The sequence below is a fragment of the Chenopodium quinoa genome, unplaced genomic scaffold (genome assembly GCF_001683475.1).
Source record: "Chenopodium quinoa cultivar QQ74 unplaced genomic scaffold, ASM168347v1, whole genome shotgun sequence".
In the NCBI taxonomy this organism is placed as follows: domain Eukaryota; kingdom Viridiplantae; phylum Streptophyta; class Magnoliopsida; order Caryophyllales; family Amaranthaceae; genus Chenopodium; species Chenopodium quinoa.
In genome coordinates, this window is record NW_018742484.1 from 309,528 (window position 1) to 331,164 (window position 21,637).

At 33.4% G+C, this 21,637-nt stretch overlaps 1 protein-coding gene across 1 annotated transcript; it reads left to right on the forward strand.

The window, feature by feature from the left end:
* Positions 1-10,086: 10,086 nt before the first annotated feature.
* Positions 10,087-14,034, forward strand: LOC110719719 (protein FAR1-RELATED SEQUENCE 7-like). The gene is made up of 6 exons (XM_021898708.1): positions 10,087-10,133; positions 10,887-10,975; positions 11,414-11,790; positions 12,001-12,719; positions 13,059-13,162; positions 13,334-14,034. The coding sequence occupies exons 1-6, from the start codon at positions 10,087-10,089 to the stop codon at positions 14,032-14,034; spliced, it is 2,037 nt and encodes a 678-aa protein (XP_021754400.1).
* Positions 14,035-21,637: the final 7,603 nt, after the last annotated feature.

Below are 21,637 nucleotides of genomic sequence, written 5' to 3' on the forward strand. Positions count from 1 at the left end.
CTTCTAAAAGGTAGTCACACATTATCACTTTTGCACTACATGCTGATTGTTTGGAAATCTAACAAAAAAAAAAGGGGCTAAAAGGATACATGGATGTTTCAACATCAATTTAACTAAAATCAATGTCTTTGTGACTTTTACTTGTAGAATCATGTGTTTTGAAGCTTAAATGATTTTATTGATGTTGTCGGCCTCAGTCATACACAATTGTATAGCGGGCTAATTCAAACTAAAATACGCACATATATTGTCAAATAGACAATTTTCTAGCTTCGACAATATGTTTAATGTATTCTAATTCTTCTAAAACTTAGACGAGTTAAATGACACTATTGACTTTAATTTAAACCGATTCTCAAATGAATCGAGACCGCTATGATAACCTGATAAGTGCACATTCTTTATTTTTGTAGGGCCTTGATTATTCTAGGATTTGCTAACCTGTATAAATATTGTTATGAATGTAAGGTTTTGGTTTTACACTATTTTTAATTTTGGTCGTTGTGTGTTACTAAACCTGGTGGAAATTGTTTATTCTGAAATAGGATTTTGGTGATTATAGAAATTGCTCATTAATTTGTTGGAATGGAAGTTCAATGAGTGAGAATCTTCTTCTGCCTATCATTCCTACAAAATATGGTATTTTAAAATCTCAATCCTCCAGAAGGTTCAAATTCACAAGCATGCAGTTGGATTCCTGACGGAAACAAAAACTTGATGTCCATGCTCATGATATCAAGTTTATAAGGGTGTTGGTTCATTTAAAACTTCATGAAATTCAAATTCAAAAGATCATATGAGCAGCACTAGCAGAAAAAAATAAAAAATCTAGAAGCTTCGTCAAAGTATAGTTGGTCAAATACAACAACCAAGACTCATATCAACAGCTCATCACAATTACCTTGTCATGAATCTCATGACTATCACAAGCATTCTTTGAATTGACATTTATCAATCTAAATTTTGTATCAACACAAACCCATAATTGCATTAATTTCATTATTGTAATTGTAACACCATACATGTATACAAGTAATTTAATAGGTTCCTAGTCTTCCACACTTGTTCGATAAAATGCAAGCTTATTTCTATTGATAATACTATTGCTTTCTTTTTAGAGGGGGTAGGGGAGGGTGAAGGAAGATAACTCTTAATTACAAATAGACTCGGCAAAATTTTAGTCGAGACCTAGAGTACGAATATCCTTGAAATGTAAGCTATTCATAAGATTGCGCCTATAGGTTAATAGCCATTGAGATAGTCTAGCTAGCTTACGACAAGCTTGGTTGGAATGGGAATGAACTTGATTGACAGACAATGTTTTATTTTTGTCCTTGGGACCTTATTTTTTCACTTAACTTAGTTTTCGAGATTAACTTGAATGAACTCGATATTTTTTACAACTCCTTCACTAAGTCTAAAGTAGCTTGCTAAAGTTTTGAACATTGTAAAGATATACAACATTCAACACATGCATTAACTACTTATATACATATAATTATATTAATATATCATGCAAACAGACATAAGGCATTAAGACTAGCTGCAATAACTCTTTTCGAAACAGTAACCATGCCACACGCATCGCGCACGTGCGCACCCCTAGTATTTGTAAAAAGTATCGTCGCTCCTAAAAGTTGTTAGTAGTTTTGGGATATTACAAATTACGAAGTACAATATAATAATCGTATTAGAATGTGATTTTTTTTTTTTTTTTTATATTAATCGATTAAAATATATCTTGCTTTAGTCTTTTAGATTGCTCTGGCCACACCATGTGTCAACATGTAAAAAACAAAGTAACCCCTATTACTCTGACCGAGTAACCCTTGTAACACTGTCCGAATAACCCCTGTAACACTGACCGGGTAACTCCCATGATGGCTAGCCACGCGGTGTGGCCAACTACATATAAAAGTTGGTGATAATAGAATTATAAGATGTTCATTGAAATTAATTTTTATTACAGATATAATTTATTTTATACATATGAAATGTTGGAATTTTATTTAAAATAAAACTATAAAATAATTTTTCTTTCCTAAAAAATCTATCTAAATTTCGCTTACTTGACACCATATACGTCATACTACTGCATAATTATCAAAGGTATTAGTAAGATGGTATTTATATTATTTCAATGTACTACGCATGAATTAATGATCACTTAATAATAATATTTGTACCATAAAAATATATATAACCATTCGATTGTGAGGTTTTTATTTTTGATTGATTTAAATAATATCATAGATTGATCGTGTTTTGATGTCTTGTTTTAGTTGTTTAAATATATCATAAATGAATCTTGTCTTATACAACATTTTAAAATGAATTTTATGATACAAAAATAACATATTTATGAGATATTTTTGTAAAGTTACAATCTGTTTTATTCATACGGAAAATTAGAAGTCTTATAAGAAATAAAACTCTAAATAAATTTCTTATCCTAAAAAATTTATCTTAAATTCGCTTATCTAGCGTCAGAGGTGTCATATCAAAGCTTATATGTTGCCTACGTAGCACGACACTTGGCGAATAGTTGAAACGCCAAGTGTCGCTGTCTCGTATCCTAGCTAAAAGTTTAGTTTTATATATTAGTTACTAGTTTTGTGCCCGGGCGATGCCCAGATGATTGATAAAATTTTAAGATAACATTTTTACTTGAATGATAAATACGGTCAAATAATTCGTTCTGATAATGCAAGATATTTAGACATACGATATCATATAGTTTATAATTATATAATAGTGTATTTTTTTGTAGTTTTGTTTGTAAATAGATATCTATGTTATTATTGACTTGAAATTATTTTTATCGAACTTAAATTATTTTCACTTTACTGAAAGTATTTTTACCAAACTAAAATTATTTTACTGATTAAAACTTATTTTTTATTAATTCTCTTATATATATATTTTTGTAAATATATTAGATAAGAATTATGCATTTTGTATGCGGCTAGCCACACCATTTGGCCGGACAAAGTAACCCCTATAAAACTGACCGAGTAACCCTGTAATATTAACTGAGTAACCTCTAACACTGACTAAGTAACCCCTATCTATAACACTGATTAAGTAACCAGTATAACACTGACCAAGTAACCTGGCCCTATAGCACTAACGAAGTAACTCTTGTAATAGTTGGTGACACGGTTTGGCCAGCTATGTATAAAAGTTTGTGATTAAATATATTATAAATGGATCTTATTTTAAAGAACTATTTAAAACGAATTTGATGATGGAAATTAAATAGAATTGAGTTATAGGATTTTTATTAAAAGTTATGATTAATAATTTTGTATATATGAAGTATTAGAATTCTATCGATAATAAAACTCTATACAACAATTTTATCTTAAAAAATCTATCCAAAAACCGTTTACTTAGCATCATATGTGTTACAAATAAAACCTATTTATCTCTTACGTGGCGCGACACTTGGCGAAAAACTGGAATGCCAAGTGTCGCTGTCTCGTGGCTTGGCTGCAAGACCGGCTTTATTTATTAGTGATATGATATGATATAACTAAGCGATATGATATCGTATGTCTAAATATCATGCATTATCAAAAGGAATTATATGACCGTTTTTAACATTCAAGCCATAAAGTTTATTTAAAATTTTATCAACAATCTGGGCATCGCTCTATAAAGGAGAGTTTTCTCCCGAGTTTTTAGAGAACCACGTAGGATAAAAAAAATTTAACGTGCCAGGTAGGATTATAAATTTTAGATATAGCCAATTAAATAAGAGATTTGTAATTTCTTTTAGAATTAATTAATTCAAATGCCATATTAGCAAAATTGGCAAATGAAATTTTAAAGTTTAAATTAATTAAATATAAAATATAAAATATAAAATGGTAGCAAAATTAAATTTCAGATTAAAAAGTCTCGTACTCTCTGTTTGCTAGGGCTCTGGCGAATAGAACTTCGAGTTTCGTCTTGCTAATTTCGAGTGGTAATCCTCTAATTGGGGTTAGCGTCCTGTTCATCGGGATATATGGCTGAAGAGTTAGCAGATAAATGGTCTCAATTGTGTATCACGGAGGAGGAGAAAGAGGTTGCAGAGTTAGGGTTAGAGGAGGGCAAAGAACAACCTGAGAATGTAGCCCTTGCGTTGGTTGGGAAGGTTCTCACTATACGATCATACAATTTCGAAGCGCTTCAAAACACGCTCAAATAGGTATGGGCGTTAGCGAAGGGGGCAGTCTTCAGGAAAATCGAAAACAACCTCTTTATTATTCAGTTTTTCCATTGGAGAGATAAGGAGAAGGTCTTGAATGGTGCTCCATGGCATTTCGACAATAATCTAATTCTTCTACAAGAATCCATAGGGCATGAACAACCGGAATCGATAGTATTTAAATACTGTCCGTTTTGGGTTTGCCTATACAACCTCCCATTTGATAGCAGATCGAATGCTGATGTCAGGAGGATTGCTGAGAAAATTAGAGTGGTGATCGAGGTGGAGAATGATGCGTTTGGGTGGGAGAAATCAAGGAGGGCTAGAGTTATGGTGGATGTCACGAAACCCCTCCGTCAAATTCAAAAAATTAAGAATAGAAGTGGGGTGATATTGACTATATATCTAAAATATGAAAGACTTCCTATTTTTTGCTTCCATTGTGGACATCTTGGTCACACAGAAAAGGATTGTTTTGCTGAAGAGGAGGAGAACAATACAGAGGGAAAACAATGGGGTTTATGGCTCCGTGCGTCACCAAGAAAGGGTTCGCTTCTGAAGAAAGAAGAGATAAACAGGCTGTCAGCCACGAAGCCTATCGTGTTTGTTCATAAGTCAACCACTTCAAACCCATTATTAGAAGAGGAGTACTCTGGTGACATCCATTTTTAAGGCTTGAAGAAACAGGTTTGGCCTTCGTCACCGACACCTGATGGTAATAATGATACTATGAGGCTTAAGCCGAAACAATTAAAGTATGATAGTGTTAATCATGATGTGATGGAGAGTAGTGAGGATAGTGAATGTATGGAGGAGAGAGTAGTGGGAAGCAGTATACATGGGGGGATGGGGGAAGTTGAAACCGAGGGTGAGGGGCACAAGGTGGGGGATGATAGTGGGTTGCTGTGTGGGCAGGAGGGGTTAGCTGGGAAAAGTGGAGATGAAATAAACAAAAAGAAGAGGTGGAAAAGGATGGCTAGATGGGGGAGGGAGCAAAATGAGAGGAGGGAGTCAGAAAATGAGGCCGTGGGAGATAAGAGGAAGACATTGGAGGAGATGGAGTTGGATGATCAGGGAGAAATATGTGCTGATGAGTCTGCTAAGAGAAGTAGATTATGTGTTGGTCCAGGGATTGAAACCCAAATGTTGAAAGTAACGGAGGTGGTTCACAAGCCACCCTGTGAAGAACAATGAAAATCCTAAGTTGGAACTGTTGGGGGATCGGCAACCCCTGTACAGTTAGCTCCCCCAGGGAGCGGTGTTGGAGTATTTTGCCAAACATTGTCTTCATTATGGAGATAAAAATAGATGCTGGTCGTTTGGAGGCGGTTCGGAACAAATGTGGATTTACAGAGGGCATGTGTGTCAGCAGTAATGGCTTAGCAGGCGGATTGGGGTTATGGTGGAGGGATATGAAGGTTAGCACTGTGTCGTTTTCTGCTAACCATATTGCAGTTGACATTTGAATAGTAATAATATTGCTCAATGGAGGGCAGTAGGTGTGTATGGATGGCTTGAGAAGGAGAATAAACAGAAAACTTGGCAACTTATCAGAAGTCTTCGGGAAAACACACAGACTCCAATTGTATTATTTGGAGATTTTAATGAGATTTTGTGTGAAAGGGAGCGCCTTGACAGATTCATTGCGTGTGATCAATGGTGTACTTTGTTCCCGGATTATGAGGTAACACATTATCTGATCAATGTTAAGAGATCTGATCATGCTCCTATTTTGTTGCAAGCTGGGATGGGGGAGAGGAACAAAAAGAAAAGAGAATTTTCAGGTTTGAGAAGTATTGGTTTTCAAGTCCAGATTGTGCTGAAGTGGTGAGGGAAGCATGGAATCATTGTGCTAGTAATTCTGTCCAGGAAAAGATTGCCATGTGTGCTGATTCATTAAGCAAGTGGGCATGGAATACGTTTGGCAACGTGAAAAAGAAGATCAGGAATGCCGAAGAGAGATTACAGGAGGCTCAGCAAGGGGTAATGGATAATCCCACCATTGAACTTTGCAGAGCTATCTCAGAAGAACTAGATGAACTCCAGCTCCTTGAAGAATCATATTGGCATATAAGGGCAAGAACTAATGAGCTTCGGGATGGTGATAAAAACACCTCATATTTTCACCATAAGGCGAGTGCTCGGAAGAAGAAGAATCACATAGCAGGTTTAGAGAACAGTGCTGGGCAATGGATTCAGGAGGAAGCGGGGGTACAGCAGATAATCACAGATTATTTTTCTGTGATTTTTACATCTGATGGGGTGAATAATACAGAGGCTGCCCTTGCAGGGATTCAACACAGAGTGACAGAGGAAATGAATAGCAGTCTCAATAGAGAGCCTGAAGCTGAGGAGATCCGTATTGCTTTATTTGATATGCACCCTAACAAAGCTCCGGGGGTTGACGGTATGCATGCTCTCTTTTACCAAAAATTTTGGCATATTATTGGTGACGACGTTGTTAGTTTTATCACTAATTGGTGGTTCGGTAATATTGATATTTCGGATATAAGCAAAACTTGCATTGTTCTTATCTCGAAGTGTCATGAGCCCGGCAAGATCACTGAATTTCGACCAATTAGTTTATGTAATGTCGTGTACAAAATTATCTCTAAAATGCTTTCAAACCGTATGAAACCATTTCTTCAGAATGTCATTTCTCCTGAACAAAGTGCCTTTGTTCCGGGTAGGCTTATCACAGATAATGCTTTGGTGGCTTTCGAGATTTTCCATGCAATGAAGAGAAGGGGGGAAGGCAGACATGGGACTATGGCTTTAAAACTTGATATGATGAAAGCTTATGATCGAGTTGAATGGGGTTTCTTTTATAAAGTCATGTTGAAGTTGGGTTTTAACAGTAGGTGGTGTGACAAAATTTTAGAGTGCTTGTCTTGCTATAATTTTACCGTGAAGATTAATGGAGAGATGGTCGGAAATATTGTTCCACAACGGGGTCTTCGTCAAGGGGATCCTATGTCTCCCTATTTATTTCTCATGGTTGCCAATGCTTTTTCGGGTTTATTAACAAAAGCTACTACTGATAATATTATCCATGGAGCAAAAATTTGTAATGGCGCTCCTCGGATTTCTTACCTCTTTTTTGCATATGACAGCATTTTATTTGCCCGTGCAAATTCTGTCGAGTGTTCAAAAATTGCAGACATCATTAAGGTTTATGAGCAAGCTTTGGGACAAAAAATAATCTGCAGAAATCAGAGGCTTCTTTCAGTATACGGCTTGCCAGTGATGTTAGAAGAAATATCTGTGAACTGTTGGGGGTGAAGGAAGTGGACAGACATGAGAAGTATCTGGGAATCCCTACTGTTATTGGGAAATCGAAAAAAGCGGTTTTTGCAGGGCTTAAGGAAAGAATATGGAAGAAGCTGCAGGGTTGGAAGGAAAAATTGCTCTCTAAGCCGGGGAAAGAAATTCTTATAAAAGCTGTAGCACAGGCGATCCTGACTTACTTAATGGGGGTTTTCAAAATTCCTGACAACCTATTAGATGAAATACATTCTATCCTGGCTAGAATCTGGTAGGGTAATGGAGTTGAGAGGAAAATACATTGGAAGTCTTGGGATTTTTTATGTCATCCAAAGGCGAAAGGAGGTATGGGATTCCGCAACTTAAAGGTGTTTAATCAAGCTCTTTTGGCAAAACAAGGGTGGAGAATCTTGCATGGGGGAGACTCACTGTTACATCGTGTACTCAAGGCTTGCTACTTTAAAAACAATAATTTCCTTGAGGCGAGAAGAGGTTTTGACCCGAGTTATACATGGCGGAGCATTTGGGGGGCAAAAGCCCTCCTGCTAGAGGGATTATGTTGGCGAGTTGGTAATGGGCTGAAGATTTCAGCGTGGAATGACAGATGGCTTCCTGTTGGTGATCGGTTTGTGGTTCCGTCTCCTACCCCCAATGGTCTCTTTGACCCGGATCTAACAGTAGCAGAGATGATTGATACCTCTTCAGGCTCTTGGGACTTAGACTGTGTCTCTCGGTATATGCAACCTCAAGATGTGCCCCATATTCAGTCAATCCCATTACACTCTCGTGCTCAGGACGACATTCAATTTTAGGGCCTAACGAAGGATGGGGTCTTTTCTATTCGTACTGCATATTGGCTGGGCATTCTTGGGTACGGTGAGTCGGGAATGGGTTTGGAGGAGATGACATGGAAGAGAATTTGGAATATGGCGTGTCCACCAAAGCTAAAACATTTTATCTGGCGAGTGTATTCGAATTCCATGGCTGTAAATAAGGAGCTTCACCGTCGTCACATCACAGCTGATCCTCGTTGCCAGCACTGCTCAGAACTTGTGGAGTCCCTATCACATGTGTTGTTCTGCTGCAAAGCTACGCTGCTTGCGAATGAATGTCATGATCCCAGAATTCTGGCAGCAGGCTTGGTTAAATATACTGAGGAGCATAATCTTTATTCAAGCCGTGTGTTTGGAGGGGTTCCCAAGTGTACGTTGTCACCATGTGCCTGGGTGAAGCCACCTGTAGGAGTGATTAAACTGAATTCGGATGCTGCGATTTTAAACTCTGGCATAACGGGGTTCGGTGTGGCGGCCAGAGACTCGAATGGTAAGCTGATGTTCACGGGATCAAGAAGCTTTGCTGGTGCTTGGGATCCGTTGGTTGCAGAGGCTGTTGCTGTCCTCTTTGGTTTGGAATTGGAAATTCGTTTTGGTTATTCAAACGTGTGGATGGAGAGCAATGCTTTGGATGTGATCCAGAAAATCAACAAAAAACAGGAAGGGCTTAGCTATGTTTTTGCTTATATTAGTCGTATTGTTAATCTGTTGCCTGCTTTCAATTTCTTTCATTCATGTTAAGAGAGGGGGTAATGTTGTGGCACATTTACTTACTAGATCGTGCCTTGCGGACTGTGTTGAACTTGTGCGTTTTGATCCGTTTTCGGATGGCATTCAAAAGCTAGCGGAAATGGATGTTGGTTAATATATTTCCCTTCTTGTGTTAAAAAAAAAAATTTAATATAAAATATTATCTTTTGAGATTAAGAATTTTATCTAAACATAAAACAAACAAATTTTATCACATAAATACCAAAAATATGTTTTAAAAAGTAAAAAAAAAATCATGCATCACATGGGTTTCATGTGGTATCTATATATTTACGTATAAAATATGGGTTAAAACATTGAATTTGTTTCCTTTTCATATATCAACAGGTATGTTGGGTACAAATACATGATATTAATTAAACTCCTATTAATGGATGTCATCAAGCTTAAAAAAAAATATTCTACGGGTGCTACCCAAGACCAAATCTCAGCTACTAAACCTTTGTGAGTTTCTCTACACCAAAAAAAAAAAAAAAAAATTCTCAATGGTAGCCTTCAACTATTGCTTTTTCTCATTGGTAGCCATTTTTTTTTTCCGTTTATCTTTGTAGTCCTATACTTTTAAAATTTCTCAGCTATGACCTTATTAATGTTTTCTTTTAAAAATTCTGTTAAATCTAACATTACTCTAAACCAAGGTTAACTTTATCATCCATCCAATTATCCAAACCACAATTACCCATCATCATTTTTATCCCCAAAGTCCTAATTTAAGGCTTGATATTCTCTTTCAAAGATTAACGCCATAGTCTTGATACTCTTAATTATTCTCTCCCATCAAAAATTAACACCTTGATTTCTTTGGTGGATGTTTTAGTGGGTGGCCAATTTCGTGGGGGTGTTTTGTGTTGGTGGGGTTTTCGTGGGTGACCGACCACCCACCACGAAATTGGATACTCACCAAATACCCACCCCAGAAACTCCCAACCTATAAAAACCACTAGTCCACTACCCATGAATAACACCCCTAACGAAGCCACGAAAACAAAAAAAACACAGAATGAACCATAATTCAATAACAACATGGCAACACCACCATTATCACGGCACCACCTCAAACAATGGCGGAGGTTTGTTAGGATGAAGAAATTGGTATTTGTGGGGTTTTGGGGTATTTCTTTGTTGGGGTATATTTTGTTTTGTTTTGTTTTTTTTTTTTTTTAAAATAAGAAATAGTTGTGTACCAATGAGAATAAAAAAAAATACTGGCTACCATTGAGAAAAAACAATAGTTGAAGGCTACCATTGAGAATTTCCCAAAAAATAATTCCGTACCTATTATATATAGTTCTGTTTTGATACAAACCTGTTCACAATGGAGCGCATATAATCCCCTGCTGACCCAGACTACATTAATGAAAATAGTATGGTAGGGGGAGGTGTACCATGTGCATGGTACACCTCCATCATATCTCTCACCATCTTCCCCTTTTGATATAAAAAAAAATAAAAAAAAATAATATATATATATATATATACATATATATATATATATACATATATATATATATATACATATATATACATATATATATTTAATTGAAAACTCTCCCTCCTAATTTTCAAACCTTTCCATCCTTATAAATATGCAATCAATTTGATCCTTCCTTTTATAAAACTTCCAGAATCAAAATTCTTCCCCAAATTTGGTATTACAGTAATTCTAGAGAGAAATATATTCTATTCAATTTTTTAGAGAGAGAGAGAGAGAGAGAGAGAGAGAGAGAGAGAGAAAACAGAGCAATTACAGAGATCGTTACCGAGAGATTTTCAACAATTTTCTTGTCTTATCAATCCAAATTTTGACATTATTCTGATGCAAGATTTGTCAATGAATTTACTAAAGAGAATGATGGCATTGATAATGACGATGATGGAGAAGAATCTGAAGTCTTCGTGAACAGCGATGAAGGTAATGCTGCTGATTATTTGTGATTTTTATATTTTAATTGTTTGATTTTATTTTTTTACATTCTATTTTGATAAATTATATTAATTGAAGAATAATTTACTTTTTATTTGTGATTTTTATATTTTAATTGTTTGATTTATGTCTAATGTTGATGATGAACTTCGTTTTGATTTATTGTTATGCTTGTTGTAATTTTTATTTGCACTGAAATCAATGTATATATTGTATGTACTATATGTTCTTTTGTTAACGTCGTATGTTCATTTAATAAAAACTAATGTTCTTTATTGTTTTATGTTGATCTTATGTTCTTTTACATATCATGTTCTTTTTATATTAGATCATGTTCTTTTCATTTGATCGTATGTTCTTTTGATTTGTCTATATGTGCTGCTAATTTTATATAATGCTCTTTTATTGAATACATTTGTGATACAGGTTTCACAGAAGATAAGGAATCCGAATTACTTTATAAAAAAGTCAAGTCTGATCTAGAAGCCTATGAGTTGTATAACAATTATTCATTCAAACACGGATTTGGTACCCGAAAAGCGAAGCTAGAGCGTAGGGCAGATGGAGTGACCATTCGAAAACGTACAATTACTTGCTGTTATGAAGGTTTTAAGAGAGTGAAGAAGTTTGGCGAAGAACCTAAAGTTTACCAGAAAAGAGACTTTCGAACAGGATGTAAAGCTTTCATTCAGTTTGATGTTGACAAGGAATCTGGATTGTTTATTGTGGCTAAACATCATATGGTACATAATCATAGTAGAGTTCCGATTTCAAAGAGGCATATGATTAGGTCACATAGGAAGGTATGTGATCATTATGTCATAATTATATGTATAATTGATTACGTGAAAATATCAGATTAATTCAAAGTAAAAAGAACATTGTAGTATTTCATACTGTACATTACATGTTTTTAAAAAGAACATGATAACTGATTTATTGATAGTAAAGAACATTTTATTATTTCATAATGAACATCATATATTAATTAAAAGAACATTATTATGTTACAGGTTTCTGAGGAACAAGTTGGAATGCTTAATAGTCTAATTGAAAATGGTATTAGCGTGGCAAATGCAATCTGTGTTTTAAAGAATCAAGTAGGTGGGGAGGTCAATCTTGGGTTTCTTTATAGTGATGCATATAATGTTTTAGGTTCTAAGAAGAGATCAAAGTTTGATGGCTGTGATACAAAGCAACTACTCATTTATTTCAAGCATCGAAAGTCCAATGAGTATGACTTTTATTATGATTTTGATGTCGATGAAGAGGGTCATTTGCAGTCTTTCTTTTTTCGTGATAATCGGATGAAAGTTGATTATGATGCTTTTGGAGATTTGTTGGTTCATGATACTACATATCGTACAAACAAATATGCTATGATATGTGGTCCATTTGTGGGCATGAATCATCATAATAACAACGTTATGTTTGGTGTTGGGTTTTTGATTAATGAAACGTGGGAGTCCTTTGTGTGGTTATTCAATACATTTTTGAGATCCATGGGAGACAAACATCCAGTTACAATAATGACTGATCAAGCTATGGCAATGGCTAAAGCAATTAGGATAGTATTTCCCAATAGTCGTCATCGGTTATGTACTTGGCATATCAATGAGAATGCGAAGAAAAACATCAAAGGACTCAGACAAAAAGAAGGGTTTACTGACCTTTTTGATATTGTGCTGAAGTATACTGATACAGTTGCAGAGTTTGAACATTATTGGTCAAGGTATTATTATATTTCTATGTCATGTTTTTTTTTTATTTATTATTTTTATTATATATATATATATATATTGATGTTCTTTTTTGTTTTACATTATGTTCTTTTTTTAATGTACTGATGTCCTCTTAATTTCTAAATTTTGTTCCTTTTTAATGAATTGAATGTTTTTATTATTATGAACTAATGTTCTTTCTATAAAGATGTAAAATTCTTTTTTTTTTTAAATATTTCATTCTTTTTAACAATTGTTTTAATTTATAATGTTCTTTTATTTTTTTATATGTTCTTTACAAAGTAATAGTATGTTCTTTTTATTGACATTATGTACTTTTTCATTTTCAGCATGCTGGACAAGTTTCAATGCCAAGACAACAAATGGATTATGAATCTGTATAACATTAGAGAGATGTGGTGCCCTGCGTATTCTAAGGACTACTTTAGTGGAGGTATTTTGTCTTCTTAAAGGAGTGAAACAACAAACAAGTCCGTTTCACGTAGGCTTCATATTACTCATGGTCTTTGTGATTTTTATAACTCTTTCATTGAGGTTGTTGATGAGTGGAGGGGTAAAGAAGGCAATCATGACTATAATAGTATCACTGTTAATCATCATTTAGTTTGGGCCGATATTGGGTTATTGGAGCATGCAAGAAAGATTTACACTATTGCATTGTACCTAATGTTTGAAGATAATTTCATTAGTGGTGTACCTTGCATTGCTAATGTTATTGCAATGCAGCCTCCTCTATATGAATATCATGTTGGTCATCCTAAGAAGGATTTAATAAAGCATATTGTTGCTTTTGATGAGTCCATGGTTACAGTTGATTGCACTTGTAAGTATTTTGGTGAAGTTGGGCTACTTTGTAAGCATTCCCTTCGTGTTTTACATTTGAACAATATCACCTACATTCCATCGAGATATATTGTGAAGAGATGGACAAAAGGTGCAATGTGCGCTAGGATTGATGATAATGATGTGGCTCATGAAGGTATTACTCCTCCGAATGTTTGGAGGTTACATAACATTAGGACCTTCATACGTATTGTTGATCGTGCGCAATATGATACGAGGACTCGAAATGTTATTGAGGAGTCTATTGATGAGTGTACAAATAGGATTAATTTGTTATTGAAACAAGATGATGAAAATGTTGTGCAAGAATCTGTTGAGAATCAAGAAGGTGAAGTTGTTGAGAATCAAGAAGGTGGTAATTTGTTGGAGCAAGTTCCAATTGAAAAACCTGCTGAAAGTGAAGTTGTGAATGAAAATCAACAAGAAGTGAAAGACCCGATAAAGAGAAGGAAGAAAGGATAAAGAAATACTAGGCTTAAAAGCACACAAGAAAAAATATGCAACAAGTTGAAAGGACAAAAGATCAAGTCCTGGAAAAAAAAAAGAGTTCAAAAGGAGCTTCAAAAATGAAACAAAAGGCTCAGTCTACAATTAAGGTATTTGAGCTCCTTTTAAATCTTGAATGTTCTTTTATACATACTTAATGTTCTTTATAAATCATGAATGTTCCTTTATACATTCTTAATGTTTTTTATACCTACTTAATATTCTTTTTAAAATCTTTAATTTCCTTTTATAAATTCTTGATGTTCATTTTAGTTACATCAATGTTCTTTTTAATTACTTAATGTTCTTTTACTCTATGTCTGACGTTCTTTTAAATTCTATTTTCCTTTTAGGAAGCATTGATTGTACCTTTGAGAAATATTATTGCACATTCGTCTGAATATGGTGGTTCAATAGAGTATTTCGAGCCGGATGATTATTTTGGAGTAAATGTCACCCCTTTTTGAATTTTTCATTGAATTTAATTTGTTCTAAACTTGGATTACTATAATTGTAATAGATTTTTTGGAATTAATATCATTACTTTGAATATTTCATTTTATATATTATTTAACTTGATTGCTTTTTTTATTTCAATAACATAAATTTAATAACAAAACTAAATTACATCTATATATGTTGAAAGATCATATACTTCAAAATGTACATATGTTCCAAAGTAACAAGTACATGATTGTTCAAAATAAAAAGTACAAGTTACTATTTCAAAATAAAACATTAGCATTATATAAAAATTGTTCAAAACTTGTAATCAAACCATACTTCAGCATTGTCATTCACTTCAAATCTGTTCTTGTTTACTCTACTTGTAAGGATTTCATTGCTATAATATATCCTTAGCTTCTTTAGAGCATCAAACTATAAAACAAAAAAGAAAATCACATCAGCAAAAAGGGACATTAGATCTAATAAAAAGAACATTAAACATATTTAAAAGAACATTATGCAAGAATAAAAGAACATATCTTACACTGTCAGCCTTTAACCCACATTCTCATTTCCATTTACCATAATAGGTCTCCATGTGCCTCATTGTGTACACCCCACAATCTACATCGTTCTCAAGTGTTCTCCAAGGCATAGTTAACAAATTCACGTTATAGTTGTTCATTTTCTCATATATCTTGAGGTCTTTCTTTTTACACCATAAAGCAAAGGCATTCAATTGTAAATGATCAACATAATTAATAAAAAAAATATTTGATACATTAGTTATGGGAAAAAAAGTAATGGAATGAATTTAAATTTATTTACATCTTACCATCTTTTCAGGCCAATCATAGTACTTTGAAGAGAATTCAACACCCTCTACAAGTGGTTTGTTGTCTATGATTTCAACTGATTTTGCCTTGGTGTTGATAACCATAACGTATGAATGTAAGCTTGCATCATTTACATTAACGTACACAGGGAAAAAGAACTGACATCATAGAATAAAAAAATAACATTAGTTTTTAGATAAAGAACATCAATTATTAGAAGATAGAACATGTGGACTAAAATAAAGAACATTACTAACTTATAAAAGGATTCTAAATAAGAAAAAAACAACATTATATAGAATTGAGTACATACCAATCGGACACCTTTAACTGACTCTATCTCACAATCAATTAGCCAATAGTCGAGTGTTTCAATAAAATTTGCAAGTCTCTTCTCTTCTGTAACCTCTTGGCTATCATCTTTGTAAGCATCATCCTGACATAGTGTGTTCTAGAGAATAAAAGTGCATTAGTATTAGAAGAAAGAATATTAAGTATTAGAAGAAAGGATATGTATATTAAAAGAAAAAAACATCAATAATAATACATACAAAAATATTATATCAAAACAAATTAAAGCAACAAGACTACTTACATTAGCATTGTTTGGGAAAAAAATTCTCCTCTTTTTCCCTGAAACTTTTTTTGGTCAAAATTAAAGCCCAAGCATCTACTATCTCGTAGTCGATGTGCTCATTACTCCCTAATCTTTTAATCATTTCTCTAGTAATCATGGTGTGACCATCCTCGTAGAGTATTTCACTGACAAATTCAACAAGAATATATAATCAATAATATAATAAACAATATTAGTATATAATATAGTACACTAAGAAAAAAGAGTTGATAACTTACGTTGGAACAAGTTCTTCATCATCAGAATATGCATATTCCAATAAAACATTTATGGATTGCATTGGGGTCCTCTATTAAATGAGAATATTTTGCAAGGTATGGTGACTTGTACACAGCTGCTAACCTTTTTGCTCTTTTTGGAGTCTTAGGTGTATCACTGAAAATGTACATTTGCATTTACTAAAAAGAACATAATTATAATATAAAAGAGCATCTCACTAACAATAAAAGAACATCATCACTAATTAAGCATATACAATATCTAAATAAACTAAACAACTTTCCCTCGAAAATAAAAGAACATCAGACAAAATAATAAAGAACATCTGTTAAATTTATACCTTTCATTCTTTTATTCACCCAATTTTTCTTGAAAAGGACCCTCCTCTTTTTCCTTCACCAGACCATCCTTTTCTTTATCCATCTTTTCTTTTAGCTCACTGTGTTGTTAAATATTAAATAAGGTTAGATAAATATAAATGAACATTACACCAAATCAAAATAAGAAAAAGAACATTCAATAGAAGGTAAACGAACATCACTAGTAGTAAAAAAGAACATCAGCAGGTAATGTTACCTTTGCTCTTTTTGTTCAGCATTTTATTCCATCTTCTTCCTTGTCTTGATCTTTATTTAAAAAATCATCTTTCTTATTTTTTCCATCAATCTCCATTTCATCTTCCTTTTTTCCCTCTTCATATGCTTTGTGTACTTCATCTACCCTTGAAACACTCAATAAAAGTATTAATGGATTAAAAGAACATTATATTTATGATATAAGAACATTACATTTATACACTATTAAGAAAGAACATTACACTTACATTAAAAGAACAATATATTCACAATTAAAGAACATACTCTTTAAATTAAAGAACATCACATTCATACATAAAGAACACATACTATAAATTGAAGAACATTCATTAACATATAACAATTTCATAATCAAGTATTACAATCCAAATGAAAAATATAAATAACTCAAGTACATAAATCAATTTGTTGAAGATTAGTTACCCTTTCTTATCAGAACCAACTTTGTCCTTACTACAAACCATGTCTACTGCATTGCACTCAAACAGTATCTCCGTGAAAACTTTATAATAATCTATATCTTCAAATGTTGGCTCACTGGATGGCAGGGGTGTTGGAGTGAACCTAAGCTTTAGGCTAAGATCACAACCTTCCTTGTCACTTTCAGGTATAATAGATATGGGGATAGTCTCCATAAAGATTAATGGATTAAAAGGTGGAGGAGTCATGTGGTTCTTCTCTTGGTTGATTATCTGTGTAAGCATCTTGACCATGGATTACTTGAAATTTTGCACTCTTAACAACATTGTCTATAATGTCACCAAACCAATCAGAAGCAAAAAATTCAACGTCTTGACTCAACAGTGAACCTCCATCCACCTTTTGCATAGGTGTACTGCTATGGAATTCAGCACCAGGCATTTTGCAACCAGAACACCTTGCCCACATAGCAGATACATTGAACAATGTGTTTTCTTGCTCAAGTGAGGTGTTGTGAAACCTCTCACCCATTTTTAACACATTTGAGAGATTCACAAACTCATTAGCAATTCTCTCGATTGCTTCTCTTATCATCAGAGTATACTCCTGCAAAATTAAAAACTTTCTATTGTTTATAAAAGAACATTCTATATATAATAAAAGAACATTATTAATAATATAAAAGAACATTTTTAATTATAAAAGAATATCATAATGTTCATAAAAGAACATTTTATATTTAATGTTTTTCAAAAGTACCTGCAAGTTTGAATGCTCTTTTTGATACCATTGTTGATTGGTTTGATGATGTTGTTTCTGCTGCTGTTTTTCATCTTTTTGTTGTTGTTGTTGTTGTTGTTGTTGTTGTTGTTGATCCAACTTTTCTTCTTGTTCTTCAGTCTTCTTCAGTTGTTGGTGTTGTTGTTGTTGTATGTCTTCTTCTCTCTCCATTGAAACTTCTTCTATGACCATTTGTTGTTGGTCGTCCATAACTAATGGAGACTGAATCCTTTCCAACAAAAGTCATGTCCAAACCCCAATTTCATCTCAAGCTTAATCCTGTTTTTTATTAAGTCAGAATTCCACACTTTAAGGAGTGGGAATTCCCTTAGGTTTGTCAAAGTGTGCCTTTGAAGTCTATCAAAATAACATACCTAAAAAAACACACTTAATATTTTTTTAAATAAAAGAACATTATTCAATATAAAAACGAACATTACATCATAAATAACGAACATATGTTTAATATAAAAGAAAACATATATCTTATTAAAGCATATGATAATACTTACCATCAAGAATGGAAGTGGCCCACAAAAATACCTTGATTTGTTCTCCTTCCAGTCTTCAGTCCTTTTAATTAGGCTTTGAATAGTGTATTCAGCCCAATTGTAATGTGGGATTTCATCAACATCAATTGCTGTTTTCAAAAATCTGTAAGAAAAAGAATATTAGTTTAGTAAAAAAGAACATCAATGCTACTTTCAAAATCAACATGAATATATTTATGTAATATTTATACCTTAAAAAAGGTTGTGGGTTTGAAACATGCTTTATGCATGAATTGACAACCAAAACCAAAAAACTCCTCATCCAATTATCGTCAAGTGGATTTTTTACCAAATTTTCAGATAATGATGTTAAAGTAGGAATTTTGCCATCATGATATTGCTTGAATTTGACCACCATTTCATTCAATTCATTGTCTTCAACCTTGGCTTCCACTATCTTTTTACCACCAATAGGTACCCCATAAACCAAATGCACATGTATAGGCTCAATACTCATTGACCTATTTCTATCACATAAGATACACAGTCCACTTATCTCCACATTTTCTACTAGCTTTGCAAAAAATTCAGGGGTATTCCTAGGTGAATTGCTCCGAGGCATATCTAAATGTAAGAACCCTCCAAATCCCATGTTCCTTATTGCTTCCAACTTATCGTCTTGACCAGCCAACCCTTCAATCAAGTTCATTAGGGGTTGAACTATATGCCTTGGCAAAAGTGTAAGTGTTTCCTCTTCATTACTTACTGAATCCTCCCCATTGTTTTCTGAACCCTCCTCTTCAATTTCTTCTCTTACTGCTATCTCTTTTGCTTTCCTTCTTTCCCTATGTACTTGCTTTGGAATAGCCATCATCCTAGATTCAATCTTAGACTGTGAAGCTGATTGTGGGACACCAGGTGCTGGTTTTTCCTTCACTGGAAATAAAGGGTCTCCCATAGGAACTCTTCTTGTTTTTAGTGTCACTTTCAACCTTTTCTCACCAACATTTTTACTCTCCTTCTCCATCAAAGATTTCTCCTTTTCTGGTTTCTCAGCTTCATCATCTTGCTTCTGTTTTGAATTTTTAGATGGTGCGTTCCTGACATTATTTAAGTTTGGTTATATAAAGAACAAATTCAATAATATAAAGAACATGATACACTTTATAAAAGAACATAATGTATAATATAAAAGAACAGAATATAAATAAAATATATAATGCAATATATAAAATGTCAGCTTATACACTTTAAAAGAACATATTATACTTAATAAAAGAACATAATTTATTATATAAAAGAACACATGCGAAAAGAATATAAGAAAAGGTATATACCTTTTTTTCGTTGCAATTTGTTTGAAACGATAATCTTTTTTCTTCTTTTGTCCTTTTTCATCAGCTTGTTCAGGTTTTTCCTCCTTGATTTCAGTTTCATCCTTTTTTATTTCAGTATTATCATTTCCTTTAGCTTTATCATCACTTTTAAAATAAATTTTAAGAAATTTTCTAATTAGTACTCATATGATAATGTACCAATCATATAAAGAACACACTCATAACAATTTATAGGATGTGGAGAGGTAATCTCATATTAAAAAAAAAATAAAAAATAAAAAAAAATCAAAAACTACTACCTTCCTACAAGCTGATTAGAATAATCTATGGTTTTAAAGTATGATTGATTACTACTACACTTCCTACAAGTTGCTAACTCCCTAATACACTACATTATTGAAGCCCAAAAAACAAGATTATGCAGAAAGTAATGAAACAAAAGAAACATCTAGGCAACAAATGCATTGTAGGAACAAATGTTTTAGGAACAAATTAAATTAGAATGTAAAATGGGGCAATAATTAATAAATGGAAGGATTACCAAATCTCTTAAATAGTAGGCTAATAGCAAATTAGGAATGTATCTCATCATACTTCAAACAAGTATTCCACAGTATAGACTTGATAAGTGAGATTTTAATGTAAATGATTTATGCTATTTAATTCATGGGACTTGTAGTGGGCCATTATTTAATATTGATAATAGCAAAAAAGTGACAATTTTAATGAAAGACTAAGCTTGATTAGTGGGTAATTACCCAACTCCCATTTCTGCTCCCCCCCTCTATTTTATAAAAATGGAACATTACCTACTTTATTAACATCTTTCTTAGTATTTACACCAGCCAAGACAGAAGCATGTACAGCGGCTCTATAGGCAACTGCCTCATCTAGGTTAATGCTTCTACAAAGCTCCTTCCCATTGAGAAACTCTTGCAAAAGCTGCTGGATCTTAGGAATTCGGGTTGATCCTCCGACAAGGACTACATCATGAACATCACTCTTCTCCATCTTAGCATCTTTCAAGCACTAATCAACTGGATGAAAACACTTCTTAAATAAATTCAACTTCTCAAATCGAGCACAAGTAATAGTTGATGTAAAATCAATACCCTCAAAAAGGCAATCAATCTCTACAGTAGTTTCATGAGCATGTAAAAAAAAAAAAAAAAAACAAAAACGAAAGAAAAGAAAAGGGCCTACCATCAATTTGGGCTTCTCAAAAAATGAATGTACCACCCCAACCCTCTCCCCTCCCCCTTTAAAAACCGAGGCTCTATGATATACAGGGTAACAATTAAGGGACACGCTGAAAAGGCCAATATCACAATACAATAGTAAGCTAAATTTCCAAGTAGATAAACCAGTAGCAATAATCCAATATAAGAACACCGTATTACATCAAAAAGAACATTATCAGAAACATTAACTTTAAATAAAAGAACATAATACAAATTTGAAAAAGAACATCGTATTACATCAAAAAGAACATTATCAGAAACAATTAATTAATCATTTCATACCAAACAGATCTACCATTTTTAATTGCATTAAGGACTTCAAAATTCCAAATTAACTCATAAACAATAACATAGACCCTACCAAACAGATTTACAATTTTTTAGTACACTGACAACTTGAAATGCCAAATTAAGTGAGAAAAGGATGTTTTGTACTCCACTTACTCTGTTTTTGCCAAACTCTCTATGGATTTCAAGATATGAGGGTCCACAATTGGAGCAACATCTTCACCTTCTTCTTTCTTTTTGCTTTTTTTCCTTTAATATTTTTGAAAGTTGTTTTCAATGGAATATCT